This window comes from Thalassophryne amazonica, chromosome 4, assembly GCF_902500255.1.
Source record: "Thalassophryne amazonica chromosome 4, fThaAma1.1, whole genome shotgun sequence".
Lineage (NCBI taxonomy): Eukaryota > Metazoa > Chordata > Actinopteri > Batrachoidiformes > Batrachoididae > Thalassophryne > Thalassophryne amazonica.
In genome coordinates, this window is record NC_047106.1 from 81456830 (window position 1) to 81472692 (window position 15863).

At 42.9% G+C, this 15863-nt stretch overlaps 1 protein-coding gene across 8 annotated transcripts in view; it reads right to left on the reverse strand.

The window, feature by feature from the left end:
• trip12 (thyroid hormone receptor interactor 12) overlaps positions 1 to 15863 on the reverse strand; it is a 183472-nt gene that overhangs the window by 105379 nt on the left and 62230 nt on the right. For all 8 annotated transcript variants that reach the window (XM_034168159.1, XM_034168158.1, XM_034168157.1 and 5 more), the window contains 3 exons: positions 10708 to 10859; positions 7627 to 7662; positions 7359 to 7454 (listed from right to left, as the gene is read on the reverse strand). In XM_034168159.1, coding sequence (XP_034024050.1) covers positions 7359 to 7454; positions 7627 to 7662; positions 10708 to 10859 — 284 coding nt within the window. The remainder of the gene's footprint in view (positions 1 to 7358; positions 7455 to 7626; positions 7663 to 10707; positions 10860 to 15863) is intronic.

Consider the following 15863-nt stretch of genomic DNA (forward strand, 5'->3'; position numbering starts at 1 on the left):
TGTAGAGAAATTTTAATTTTTCTGACAAACATCCCCCAAAACAACGGCCACTCTGAAGGACCAATAACAATCATTAAGCACAAAGCTTATTGATGTCGGTGGATCGAATCATTTCTTAACGATACCCGAAAGGAACCGGTTCTCGATACCCATCCCTAGTCGCAATTGTTGCAAATAGCAAATTTCGTGTCTATTTTTGACACCACAAAAAAAGTCCAGACCGGCGAAGCCATTTTGAAACTACACATGCTCTTGGCTGGGTGTGTCATGACAGGACCAAGCGCTCCCTGTGCTACTGCCTGCACTGTTGTGATCGGTCCTTTTGAACGGCGCATTTTGCCGATCACCGATCAAACCGATCAAGGCGTGATCGTCCGATAATGATCGGTGCACCTCTACCGAGAACTGAACGGTTTCACAGAGCTTCTAGTAATCGCGCCCAGAGGTCCTCAGGGATACGAGGCAGAGGTGTTCAGGTCTGACTGCAAATGTTTGGCCCCCAGCAGTTTTTCACGAAATCAACTCAGCCACTGGGAGGCTCAAGTTCAAGACCCATGGGTCATTTCAACCTTGTTCAAAGGTTACAGAATTCAGTTCAGATGTCGTCCTCCAAAGTTCAATGGGGTGAGGATGACTGTTAGGGATGTGAATTGTACAACAACTCACGATTCAATTCGATTCCGATTCTTGGGGTGACGATTCAATTCAGAATCGATTTTCGATTCAAAGAGCTCTGAGAAATAGTTATATTACTTTAAAAATGTTTATGTTTAAGAAAATGCAGCTTTACAAGGTTAATCAAGTGATTCTAAAGATGTAAATTTACTTATCTGCTTTGCTCGTTCAGAGGTGACTGGCAGTTTAGCAAAGCGCTGGTCAGTAGTCGGCAGAGACCGCTGCTCCGCTCCTTTTACCTCCGGGTGATGACGTAGCATGTGGGCTTGCGGATTTGAAGCGTTTCCGAAGTACTTAACTTTCATTTTGCAGATTTTGCACACTGCATAAGTCATGTCAAGCTCCTACTTACGCAGCAAATAATAAAATCCAAAAAGCGGCCAAACATTTGCCTTAAGCAAAGACGGTGCTGGCTGAATTAGCTCTTCATCCGCCATGCTAAGCTTCAGCTCACAAATGTTTGAAGCACGCCGGACCCCCCCGCCCCTCGCGGAGACGCTGTAGTATGGAAGCAGTTGCCTGACAAACAGTACACGTATGTAAGCAAGGAAATGTTTAATAAAATGCTTTTTAAAAATCGATTCTTGGACATTTTGGATCGATTCAAAATCATAATAAATAAGAATCGCGATTCAGACATGAATCGATTTTTTCCAACACCCCTAATGACTGCTGTTTCCGACTCGGTGCAGTCTGCCGCCCTACAACGGGAGATTTTGGAACTCCTGGAGAAGGGGGCCATAGAGCCAGTTCACAGTTCAGACCAGCTCAGAGGGTTCGATTCAATTTACTTCCTTGTTCCAAAGAAGGATGGCGGCTTTCGTCCTATCCTCAATCTCCGACGTCTGAATCGTTATATCAAAGTGCTGCAGTTTCACATGCTCCGCACAGTAGACGTCCTTCAAACTATCACACCAGGAGACTGGTTCACAAGTGTCGACTTAAAGGACGCCTATTTCCATGTGCCAGTGGTGCCTCATCACAGGCAGTTTCTCCGCTTTGCTTTCGAAGGTCAGGCATACCAGTTCAGGGTGCTTCCTTTCGGCCTCTCTCTCGCCCCTCGTACATTTACCAGTCCCACTGCAAGCTCTTGGATGAAGAATCCTACCCTACTTAGACGATTGGCTTGTCTGCACTCCGACTCAGGAGCAGGCGCACAATGACACAGCTCTTCTACTGAACCATGTCTCTCATTTAGGACTCACAGTGAACTTTGCAAAGAGTTCTCTTGTTCCTAGTCAACAAATGACCTTCATCGGCATTGCCATCAACTCCCTGACTATGACTGCATCGCCATCCCCGCAGAGAGTGGACAATGTAATTCGTCTCGTCTCACACATTCAACGGGCTGTGACGCTGCCTTTTGGTTTGCTGCTCCGGTTGATGGGCAAATTGACTGCAATGTCGCTAGTGGTACCTTTGGGACTTCTGTTCTTACGTCCCCTACAGATTTGGATCAACAGCCTAGGCCTCAACTCAAAGTTGCATCAGCACAGGCTTGTATGACTCTCCAACCAGTGCCTTCTGCACCTCAGACCCTGGGGGAACGTGGCCTTCATCTGCAAGGGTGTCCCTCTAGGCTCCGTCCCTTCTCACCGAAAGGTGGTTGTTACAGATGCATCACTCAAAGGTTGGGGGGCCGTGTGGAATCACAGGATGGTGAGGGGTGTCTGGAGTCCTCAGGAGAGACTCCAACACATAAACGTGCTGGAGCTTCGCACTGTGCGACTGGCTCTCAAGCATTTCCTCCCAGCCCTGAGAGGAAGACATGTTCTTGTCCGGTCGGACAACACGTCAACAGTATCACATAAACCATCAGGGGGGCACCAGGTCCAATTACTCATTGGCAGAAACTCGGAAGCTTCTCTTATGCGCGTTGCCTCGCCTTCAAAGTGTCAGAGCAGTTCATCTGCCCAGCGTACAGAACAGCGCTGCGGATTTACTCTCCAGACAGAAACCACCACCGGGAGAGTGGAGACTGAACCCAATTGTGGTCCAAATGATCTGGCAGAAATATGGTGTAGCGGAAGTGGACCTTTTCGCTTCAAGCACCTCGACACATTGCCCACAGTGGTACTCCCTCTTGGAACCAGACAGCCTGCTGGGGCAGGATGCATTGGCTCACCCGTGGCCGGATTGCCTCCTTTATGCCTTCCCTCCTCTCCCGCTGCTGATGTTGACACTGCACAGGATAGATCAGAGCAGCCACAGGGTGCTGCTGGTTGCTCCATTCTGGCCGGGGAGGAGTTGGTTTCCCATGATTTACAAACTCGAGGGGAAACCTTGGGCTCTCCGGGAGAGAAAGGATTTGTTGTCACAGCTACAGGGGAGGATTTGGCACCCTGACCCAGAACGCCTTCAACTGTATGTGTGGCCGTTGAGGGGCCGGACTCCTTGTTAAGTTCTTGTGACCAGGCTGTTGTTCAGACCATCCTTAATTCACGTGCTACTTCTACCAGGGCTTTGTATGACAACAGATAGAAGCTGTTTGCACGGTGGTGTGAGAAACAAAAGTTAGACCCGGAGCGTTGCCCTGTGCCTATTCTCCTCAAATATTTACAAAAACTGCAGGAGAAAGGACTTTCTGTCGCTATCTTGAAGGTTTACGTTGCTGCAATCTCTGCCCGGCATGTCTACGTCGATGGCCGGTCAGTGGGTTCACACCTCAGTGTGTCGTTTTTTGAAAGGTGCTCTACGTTTGCGGCCTCCAAGGCTTGCACGCATACCTTCATGGGACCTTCCTCTAGTCCTGGAGGGTTTAAGCTTATCCCCTTTCGAACCAGTTAAAAGTGCTGATCTTAAATGGGTGTCAGTGAAGACTGCCTTTCTACTTGCACTGTCTTCGGCTAAGTGGGTGGGAGAGCTCCATGCCCTATCAGTTGCTGGGGACTGTTTGCAATGGAATTCTGACGGATCTGGGGTTACGCTGTGATCTAATCCGTCCTTTTTACCCAAGAGAATTTCAACTTTTCATGTTAACCAGCCAGTTTCCTTGGCTGTGTATGTCCCGCATTCTGATCCAGGATTATCTTTTTCAGGTTCCCTGTGTCCTGTCCGAATGTTGAAGCAGCTTATTTGTGCAACTGCTGGGATCTGGAAAACGGATGCCCTGTTTGTGTGTTACAGTGATCACAAAAGAGGCTGTGCTGTCTCAAAGCAGCGACTCTCGCATTGGGTCGTGGATGCCATTTTACAAGTATACAGGTCCAGAGGTCTTCAGCCTCCTAAGGTTACGTGCCATTCCACCAGAGGGGTGTCCACCTCCTGGGCTGCACTGAGAGGTGTCCCTTTGAGTGATATTTGTGCTGCTGCTACGTGGGCTTCGTACCTTCGCCCGCTATTACAGACTGAATGTGGCTGCTCCTCCTGCGGTGACTTCGGTGGTGTTGTCTGCCTCCACTCCCCACTGCTGATGCGAGGTGAGTGTGACTCTTCGTGACCTTGTTGGTATTAAGTCATCCAGGTGCTAAAGCACCGCCCTCTGGCAGTCAGGAGGAATGAAATAGAACGAGAGTTACGAATGTAACTACGGTTCTACGAATTCCGGATGACCACCACAGTTGCTTGTCACTCAGAGTCTTGCGAGTTCATTCCGAAAAGAAGCGAGCGCTGGGTGCGTCTGGTATATAAAGACAACCAGTGAAGTCACCCAGGTCACTTCCAATGGCGTGACTTTGTTGGTATATATTCTCGACCTCTGTGCTGCGCACATGTAGTTATCCAGGTGCTAAAGCACCGCCCTCTTGCGGTCATCCGGAATTCATAGAACCATAGTTACATTCATAACTCTCGATTTGAGGACAGCAAATCTGGACAGACAGTGGGACTTTTCACATCACACAGTGATGATGATTTAGAGTGAAGCAACATAACATTATGAAACGGTCTGAATCCAAATCATTATCCATTAAACAACATAAAAATTATTAAGTAGTCAAACAATTATGGATAGTCATCCTGGTTACATCGTCTGAGTCCAAACCATTATCAGTCAGTGTGATAAGAAAGAAAAGTCATCTGGAGTCTTTGGTATGCATTCTGCATTGATGGCTTTTATTATAAGTGTTCAAAAACAAAATCAAATCCTTGTAAAGACCATGTGAAAGAAACACATTAAAACTAGAATTTTGACTTTTCTTAAACCATCTGAGGAGTGTTTCAGTTGTAGAGGATGGCACTTTTCTTTCCCACACCTCAGCTGTTCACATTTAGTGTGTCTGCCAGCAGTCTTGTTTTTTTTGTTTTTTTTTCCCTCCACTGCGGAGTTTTGACATCACCCATTGGTTCAAATGCATCATATGATAATAAGGTATACTCTGATTGGCTATTGTCTCCCATTTCAGCTCTGCTACATTTGGAATCATAGTAACAGCACATATCGCTTACACGTTCAGGTTACACCTTCATGTACTAAAATATTGTCTGCATCACCCAGCCACACAGCACTGCAATTTAATGATCCTTTTCTTTAAAATTATGCGGTCAAGCTGTGTCCGCAATTTGTGACCACCTGAGCAGACACAAATGGGGCAGACACGTCAAATAACACAGAGCAACATTAGTTTATAACCCCACCCCCAGATCCAGAAAAGTGCAAAAATAGGATGAAACGCTTACTCCAACTTCCCTCCTATCAGACTAGCATATAAAGTGCTGACCTGGCTTTCAATACTGGTGCCGATGACGGCCATAACTACTGTGAATACCAAGTTTGTTCAACATTGGCAAAAGATGGATCAAGGAGATACTGTGACACTTCAACACGCACCTCAATTTGCTATTTGGATTGAAACATGAAGAAATGGAGCAATCTAACATCGATCTGTGAGTTTTGTCTTTGGCTAGTGTGTATTTTCATTTGCCGACAGTAATGTTACATCATAGATTAGGGATGCACCAATCCACAATTTTTCCACTTCCAATCCGACCCCAATACCTGGCTTTGGATATGTGCCGATACCGATACTCTTCCGATCTGATACCAGAGATCTGTCTGCTTTAATATTATTATTGTTGACTTTATATGAGGATTTTCTTAAAACGGAGACCTGAAAGTTCAGCTACAATTTGCCAGAAGGTGTATCTAAGAAGAAAGCCTAGATTTGATGTTTTGGTGAAAGAATAAAGTACTTTTATTTTTTTCCTGTACTTTGATAGCCTTATTTTTATATACTTAAAGAGAAAAGACAGCACTCACTCTGTCTGTCTCTCCTTCTCAATTTTCAATTTCAACAGAGCTGCATTGATATGGGAGACATGTTTACATTGTCAAAGCAAGTGTTACAGTAAAAATTAAAATTAAGCCTTCTCCCTCTGTCTCCCTCTCTGTGTCTCTCTCTCAATTCAATTTCAATTGAAATATACGTTTAACTTGTCAAAACAAGGGTTGGAGCAAAAAAAAAAAAAAAAAAAAAAAAACAACTTTCGGTCTCTCTCCCCCTCGCTCGCCGTTTTCCTGCTGAGCAAACACGAAGCCTTTCAACTGTAACAAACTCTAAATTTCTAAAATGTATCATCAGCGGTGCTCAAGCGAGTAACTCAGCGGTGCTCAAGCGAGTAACTCTGGGTACACACTGAATGATTTTGGTTGCATTTTTTCCCCATTCAGCAGAGAGAAAGTGAATCTCTGTTCGGCTGTCCACATCTGTGCTCTGAGCTGCTGTTAAAGCATTTCACAGCCTCGGGACATTGGCGCGGATGATTTTTCAGTAACAATTTAATTATTTATTTGAAAATCCACACTCGGCTGCACAGACCATTTGAACTCGAGAGCCGGGTGGAAATTTGACGTTACCAAACTCTCAGCTGCAGTGTGCAGAAGAAACAGCTCGGCTTCAACTCAGAAACCTCCCCCTCTCCCCGCTCAGCAGTAAAAAGGGCAGAGAGCAGGCAGCACTAGAAAAGTTTCACAGACATGGTTTCTCTCTGGTATAGGAAAATTCCGATCCGTGAATTACGTAGGTATCAGAACCCGATACCGATTCAGGATTGGATCAGCCCCAACCCTATCATAGATGGCTATCTGACTCCAACGTAAGCAAAACAATATGGCGCAATGTTTCACAAGAGTCAGCCTCTGCCAATGAATGCCTCAAACAGATATACCAGGCTGCACACCCATGTCTGCTGCAGCTTGTTTTTCCAAGCTTGGAAATTATTGACAGCTGTGTCCTCAGCACTGATGGCACTATGGACAGTAGAAAAAAAAAAGTATCACTTTTTCGGAGTTTGGTACAGCTTCAGTTCTATTTGATTCCTCCTGACTGCCAGAGGGGGGTGCTTTAGCCCCTAGATTCTTCCATGCACACATGCGCAGAGGTCGAGTCTTATACCAACAAAGTTACACCAGTAGGTGTGACCCAGGAAATGTCAGTGACAGTATATGAGTGCACGCTACCAAGCATTCAGTTCTTTTTCCCATCTCTCACATAATTCTAATTCAAGTATTTCAAGCACCCACACAAACCCCGAAGATAAAGTGACTGATTTATTAGGGCAAGTTTTCATTCAAGGTACTGTATTCATTTACTGTAATACATGCCTTAAAACACAAAGCTCCTTTGGTACACAGATACGGTTAAAGAGGAAGATAAAATCTACTTCCTTCGCACAGTAAATACATTCAGTTTGACAAAAGATTGGGCACTTATAATGTAATGAGACATGACATTAGAATGTCTTACCTTCTCCAGGAAGACAGGAATAGCATCAACAACCACAGCTGAGGAGCGAGGGAGTGCCTCCATCATATAAGTGAGTGCACGAGAGGCATGATTCATCTGTTAACAAATTAACATTTTTTTTTTTTTTAGTTGTGGCACTTCAAGCAAGACTGCAGCGGATGATGCAAAACACATGCCTCAGTTGCAAAATGACTGCCTGGGACCTTAATTAGGTCTATGTCAAAAAAGCAAACTATATTTAATCACAACAAGAATACATAATACTTACAATATCAAAGTTATGCTCCATTTGCAAGAGTGTAATCTATGAAAGAAATTAGAGACTATTAATACAGAGTCCAAGTAACCACGTGATACATGCACAACATGTAAAAGCACCAGCAAATACGTTTGGATTATGTGGCATCTTCAATACCAGCAACACATCCACCTTCTATTGCCAAACGCCATAGAGTGCCAATAAATAAAATTTTAATTTATTTCATTTATGTAGCACCACAAAGCTGCCTCAAGGTGCTTCACACAAGTAAGATCTAACCTTACCAACCCCTAGGGCAAGCACACAGGCAACAGTGGTAAGCAAAAACTCCCTCTGATGATTTGAGGAGAAATCTCAAGCAGATCAGACTCAAAGGGGTGACCCTCTGCTTGGGCAATGCTACCAACACACTTGACAATAGAAATACACAGGAAATGTTTGGAAGTCCATGCTGGTGCACAGGACGGGAGGCTTGCAGAAGAAGACACCCACTCCCACCTCTGGATGGAACTGCACCTCAAACAGAGAGAAAAAACAATCAGGCGGCAGAAAGACTACAAATAAGGTGTAATATGTCAGCATTATAAGAAAAACAGAAGAAATACTAAGGTGATTAGTGCAGCAGATAACAGAATATTTACAGAGGAATCCTTCAAATCTGGAAAGAAGCACCAAAGTTGGCACAAATACTCCTTAGACATTACTCTTGAAAAAAGTAGCCACTTGAATTTTCAGTAGGCGGCCAGGTAGGGGTCAATTGAAGAATTACACAGGGGTCAAAATTTAAAAATGTTTCAATCATATTGAAAGCTACACCACATTATTTGTCTGATCACAACGATGCCAAAAAGGTATAGTTTGGACTATCTATGACTGAATGTTATGGAGTTATGGGGTAGAAACAGCAAGAATGGTAACAAAGGTCAGCATTAGTTTGTACAGGGGTCAGATATTAAAGTTGCTCTAAATATTGTAAAATGTGAAGCAAATTATTGGTTGAGTTAATAGGGTTTTAAAAAGGAATAGTTTGCACTATGTGGCATGCTTAGTTACCGTATTTTCTGGACTATAAGTCGCACTTTTTTACATGTTTTGGCCGGGGGTGCGACCTATACTCCGGTGCGACTTATAAATGAAAAATATACCGGTAGGATCTCAATTAATTTACTGTAACAAAACAATTTTACGTGACAGAGTCGATCTATGTTTTAAAATGGCCACCAGAAAAGGAAATGCAATGCATCATGGACACTGTAGTATGGCGGCCGTCCTATAAGTCACGCTGGTCGCGATAACCAATCAGAGAACAGAACGTTGGATGCGTATTCCTCACCTCACCCACAGCATGTGAAGCTGACGAATACGGTGCTTGCTGTTATTCCGGCATGGCGAACAAAACAGCTTCAACCCTTGGATATCAGTGTGAGCAGAGTGTTTAAGTTGACGCTGAGAGCTGCGTGGGAGCACCGGGTGAGCGACGGCGGAGGATTAGTGTGTGCACTTGGAAGGAGCTGGCGTCGAAGATTGTGAATAGCGTTTGAAGCAGACGAACATGGTGTTTATTCCGGGACGGCTAACAAAACAGCTTCAACCCTTGGATATCAGTGTGAGCAGAGTTGACGCTGAGAGCTGCATGGGAGCACTGAGCGATGGCGGAGGATTAGCGTCTGCACTTGGAAGGAGCTGGATCGACAACGCTGGGTGGTCATGAGCTGCACAGGTAGGTGCTGCATGGTTCGGCTCGCAATGTGGTCCGCAAAATACAAACATATCTGTAGGTAAAATGCAGCTCACGAGAGGGCACACAAGGCTTGTGTGACTGTTCCTGCGACTTCTGACTACCATAGAAAAATAAAAATTTCAACGTTACTGATAACTTAACAAGACAACGGAGAAGGCCCAAAAAAATGCCACCAAAAAGAAAATCATACTCTGCAGATTGTAAGTTACGACTGGTGAAATATGCATCTGAAAACGGTAGCCGTCACAATATTATCATCTGAACTTTTCATGTTAAGTTAACATACCTGTATGTCCATGGGACTTATAGTCCAGTGCAACTTATTTATGGTTTATTTTTCTTTATAATGATAAAGTGGCTGGTGCGACTTATACTCCGGTGCGACTTATTTATGGTTTATTTTTCTTTATAATGGATAAAGTGGCTGGTGCGACTTATACTCTGGTGCGACTTATAGTCCGGAAAATACGGTATGTTACAGGGTAACAAATGTCACATGTCATAGAATCCAATGGACGTCAGACATTGCTCTACCTTTACCTTGCAGACCAAGCATTCAACACAGTCAAAACTATTTCATTTATTAATCCTATTAGTTCAACCAATAATTTGCACCTCTTTTTACCAAAATTGGACCAACTTTAACTTTTGACCCCTGTACAAACTGAAATTGACCTTTGTCACATTCTTGTTGTTTTTACCCCATAACTCCATAACATTCAGTCATAGATAGTCCAAACTATACCTTTTTGGTATCGTTGTGATCAGACAAATAATGTGGTATAGCTTTCAATATGACTGAAACATTTTTAAATTTTGACCCCTGTGTAATTCTTCAATTGACCCCTACCTGGCCGCCTACTGAAAATTCAAGTGGCTACTCAGTTTTTTCAAAAGAGTAATGTCTAAGGAGTATTTGTGCCAACTTTGGTGCTTCTTTCCAGAAATGAACATCTGTTAGTTATCTGCTCCACTAGATCACTGGTGACTAGCCTTAACCTTCATTAAAAGACCCAGACTTTAGATAAAGTTGAGGCTGCAACCCGCTCTGTTTACTAATAAAATTAATTTAAAAGGATAGAAAGCATAGTACCATATTATGCCAGCATGCTGGCCATACAAAAGGGAAAATACGTGCGTCATAAGTCTGTATAACATAACTTTTAAAGCCAGGTGTGCTTCACATAAATGATGTGACATTTAACATAGGATAGTTATAACTGATATAGATGGTGCCCAAGTAAATGGACAGTCTCTCACAGTGTCAACCTCATGTCACCCACATGGAAGAAGCTTTATTTACACAGTCAGTATAATCCTCAACAGGACTTATGAGAAAGTAGACTCACCAAAGCAGGCACCACACTCTTCACAGGGAAACCACCAAGTGTTTCTTCATTACCCATTACCAGCAGCTGGCACATCTCAATGGCAGCCTGGAGCTGCTGGGACTCATCACCTGTGGCCTGTAGTCCCTGCAGTAGCTGCTGAGCCTTGGAGCCTGAAAGCAGGTGGAACACAAACTTCAGCTGGAATCAGCAACAGAGCTATGTCATATGATGTCTAGGATAATATCAGTATTATTATTATTTACTTATTAATTTATTTAAGTAGAAAAAGTTTCTCACTGCAATATAAATAGCGGTGTTTCCATGACAGATTTGGGGAGCAGCAAGATGGCGCCAGTGTGTTTTGGAAGCTGTCGGCTTTACTTTTTCCTGGCTGTTTTAATACGTGTTTCTTAGGTTGGAAATGTGTCCTCTCTCCTGGTTTATAATGTCAAGCATTACTGCTCCAGAGTAATCTGCTGGAGTTTTAATTGGTGTCATTCTGCAACAACGAGCAAGTGTTTGTCTCCCCTTTCTGTCAGCCGTCCTGTTGTGTCAGCAGGGGAGGGGGAGAGTGAGTCGCAGCCTGAGGACACAAGTGCGGCATCTGAGTTAAATGAGGACTAAGACTACACACTGCACATTCAGGGCTGTGAAATGAAAATTGTGAAATCCGAGGAAAATTTGCAGGGGGTCTGGGGGGAGGGGGTACAGCTCCCCAGGAGCCGGGGTCTAGGGCCCTGTGGGGCCCCAGAATTAAATTTTTATCTAATGATACTTTTTCAGCATCTCCTCGAAGAATAAATCTCAAAATCAGTGGATATTTAAATGATCCTACATTCAACCTTTTATTTGACCTGTCAATGATGGTGTTGAACTAACAGAATATGATGTGGAAGTAGAACCTGGAATGATTTTCCTTTTAATTGTAAACCAAATTATGCATCAACTCAGAACAATTAAACTACATGAAATTTATGAAGACTGAAAAGACTGTTACAGCATTTCAGAAACCACAGCTAAAGCTTGTAGAATATTTGGAAAATCAGGGTAAAATATCAATAACATACCTTATAGTAAAAAGTCACATATTCTTGTGTAAATTCATGCAGCCTAAATCCGTTCAAAGCCACGTCTTTTTTACAATGAAAGAAAGTCTAGATTAGTGAAAAAAGTCACATAATCTTGTCTAAAATCCTGTTTCAACAGGAGAATGTTTATTTTCCAGGGAGAGAAACATTCTTACCGTGTTTTCCTGAGAGGGCACAGTTCACTTTTCCCGTTTCTTTTATCTTCCAGGTGTGTTGATGAAGCCAGCGACGATTCCACGCATTCTTGTCCTTATAAGACTTTTTAAAGTCTTTCTCACCATCTTCTCCCTGTGCGACGTCGGTCCGTGACACAGACATGCTGCACAAATCTTCTTTTAAAAACTTGAAAGCTCTAAAAGTTTGGGATGTCCACATGCTAAGTTTAGCTGTGGCGACGTTGTGTGGCTCCTGTGCGACGCCAACCAACCAGTCCTGCTTTACGACAACTGTCGTAACAGCTACGCTTTGAGTGGCATTTTTCCTCCGCGAAACTCCGCGGATCCAAGGAAATTGATTTGTATCTGTTAACACACAGATCAGTGCCCGCGGACTTATAAAACTTACACGATGTCGTAAAAAAAGAGAACACTTTGTGATAAGCATTTTAAAAACTCAGTGATGTTCACGATTGAAGAGTACATCACTAACACCCCACCCCCCTCCCCATGATGAAATCAGCGGAATCCTGCGGATCCGGAGTTTTCACAGCCCTGCACATTGGAAGGCAATATAATATACCCACTGTCCAGGCTGACTGCTGTTAAAGTGCGACAGATCCTCCACAAGTGTAACAGTCCACAAACAGGCCTTGCTGTACGCACATGTACATGACTTAACTCGGCTCAGGCCTCAGTCAAACTCACGTTTTTTTTAGCCCTGTGGGAAGCGCAATACTCACCCAAGATGGATTTGAAAACAGCAAAAACATACTGGTGGCCTGCAATATACTGGTGAGCACCCCCCCGCCCCCCCCCCACCACATGCCCAGCTCTCCACAATTTCTCTTATACTCACTCAACTGGTAAGCCACTGAAAGCCGAGAGAGGCATGTCCCAACTTGTCCTCTGACACTCCAAAACGGAGGTGTTCTTTGTCTCGCTCCATCAGCGGCTAGGTCATGACGCGCAAAGCCTGCGCGCGGCTTTCCATGACAAAATCTGTTGTTAAAAGTGAAATCTGCTGGAAAATGGTTGATGTCCAGCTCTTGTGATAACCAGAGAAATTGCACACGATGGTCCGGGATCCATACGGCCATCCGTTTAGGAATGAAATGGTCGTTTCTGCCTGTTGATCGCGGATCGGAGAGCGGCGCACAGTGCGCCATTGTGGGCCGTCCTTAAAGCGGTAGTAACACTCCTTAATCTCTGTGAAGCCCATACAATTTTCACTGAAAGCCAAATGAATTTTCCGAATGGTTTCCAGCTGCCTGTCTCTAAGTTTCTGAAAAAATTCTGATGGAACAAAGCCCAAATCATTCCGCCATTTCCTCGCAATGAAAAAACGACGAGGGGGTGGACCAGTTCTCACTCAAAGCCTGCGAATGACGCAACCGACAGGCGTGAAAAAACTCATGCATGCGCATGAAGGTTCAAGCTTGGCTGACGTAAAACCATATGAATCAAATCCACATTTTTTGCATAAAATAAAAAAGTCGGATACTTTTCTCACAGACATTGTATACACATTATATATATATATATATATATATATATCATATCATATCATATCACCCCAATAGAGCGCTTCGCTCGCAGACTGCAGGCTTAGTTGTACAATCCCTGGCAATAATTATGGAATCACCGGCCTCAGAGGATGTTCATTCAGTTGTTTAATTTTGTAGAAAAAAAAGCAGATCACAGACATGACACAAAACTAAAGTAATTTCAAATGGCAACTTTCTGGCTTTAAGAAACACTATAAGAAATCAAGAAAAAAAAAATTGTGGCAGTCAGTAATGGTTACATTTTCATTTCATTTTCATCCCCAAAACTAACACCTGCATCAAATCAGATCTCCTCATTAGTCTGCATCTAAAAAGGAGTGATCACACCTTGGAGAGCTGTTGCACCAAGTGGACTGACATGAATCATGGCTCCAACACGAGAGATGTCAATTGAAACAAAGGAGAGGATTATCAAACTCTTAAAAGAGGGTAAATCATCACGCAATGTTGCAAAAGATGTTGGTTGTTCACATTCAGCTGTGTCTAAACTCTGGACCAAATACAAACAACATGGGAAGGTTGTTAAAGGCAAACATACTGGTAGACCAAGGAAGACATCCAAGCGTCAAGACAGAAAACTTAAAGCAGTATGTCTCAAAAATCGAAAATGCACAACAAAACAAATGAGGAACGAATGGGAGGAAACTGGAGTCAACGTCTGTGACCGAACTGTAAGAAACCGCCTAAAGGAAATGGGATTTACATACAGAAAAGCTAAACGAAAGCCATCATTAACACCTAAACAGAAAAAGCAAGGTTACAATGGGCTAAGGAAAAGCAATCGTGGACTGTGGATGACTGGATGAAAGTCATATTCAGTGATGAATCTCGAATCTGCATTGGGCAAGGTGATGATGCTGGAACTTTTGTTTGGTGCCGTTCCAATGAGATTTATAAAGATGACTGCCTGAAGAGAACATGTAAATTTCCACAGTCATTGATGATATGGGGCTGCATGTCAGGTAAAGGCACTGGGGAGATGGCTGTCATTACATCATCAATAAATGCCTAAGTTTACGTTGATATTTTGGACACTTTTCTTATCCCATCAATTGAAAGGATGTTTGGGGATGATGAAATCATTTTTCAAGATGATAATGCATCTTGCCATAGAGCAAAAACTGTGAAAACATTCCTTGCAAAAAGACACATAGGGTCAATGTCATGGCCTGCAAATAGTCCGGATCTTAATCCAATTGAAAATCTTTGGTGGAAGTTGAAGAATTGGTCCATGACAAGGCTCCAACCTGCAAAGCTGATCTGGCAACAGCAATCAGAGAAAGTTGGAGCCAGATTGATGAAGAGTACTGTTTGTCACTCATTAAGTCCATGCCTCAGAGACTGCAAGCTGTTATAAAAGCCAGAGGTGGTGCAACAAAATACTAGTGATGTGTTGGAGCGTTCTTTTGTTTTTCATGATTCCATAATTTTTTCCTCAGAATTGAGTGATTCCATATTTTTTTCCCTCTGCTTGGTCTAAAAAAAAGTAACCGTTACTGACTGCCACAATTTTTTTTTCCTGATTTCTTATAGTGTTTCTTAAAGCCAGAAAGTTGCCATTTGAAATTACTTTAGTTTTGTATTATGTCTGTGATCTACTTTTTTCTACAAAATTAAACAACTGAATGAACATCCTCCGAGACCGGTGATTCCATAATTTTTGCCAGGGGTTGTATAACTGAGGCTTTAAAATAATGCCAATCCGTGAAGTTAAATAATTGCGATATGATTCACCAAATGGTTACCTTTGATAATACACAAGTGAAACACCTGGAAAATATGTTCAAAATTTTCATGCATCTGGTCCCTGAATTGGAACCCTGATTGTGGCTCAGCTCTGTCAGTAATCGTCTAATCTCCTGAGTCAATTCTGTCCTTACTTTTCTGTGGTCCATGCTGTGGTTCACACCATGATACCAAACAGCACAGCAACTACTTTTCACCCTTTAAATAGGCAGACTAATTAATTAAGTTAATTATTAACTCTGAAGACACCTCTGATGCTAATTACAAGACAGACCTTAGTCGCTATGGTCAAATTATTTTCATTCTTTTCTAGGGGTACCTTCATTTTTGTTCAGGCCAGTTTCAATAGCTTGTTTATTAAAATGATTTAGCTGAATCACAATCCAAAAGTAATGTCTGATTTTCGTTAGTTCATTTTTTATTTATTGTTACTTTTGTCAGTTTCAAGTTATTTCAGGGACAATTTTGGGGAATTTTTTGTCCATGTGTCTATACCGGGGGGAATCACATTTGTTGTTGATTATAATTGATGGCTATTTATATTGGACTTTCCCAGGAATCAAAACACTAAAGAAAATAAACTAATAAAATAATATATGACTAATAAAAAGAACTCT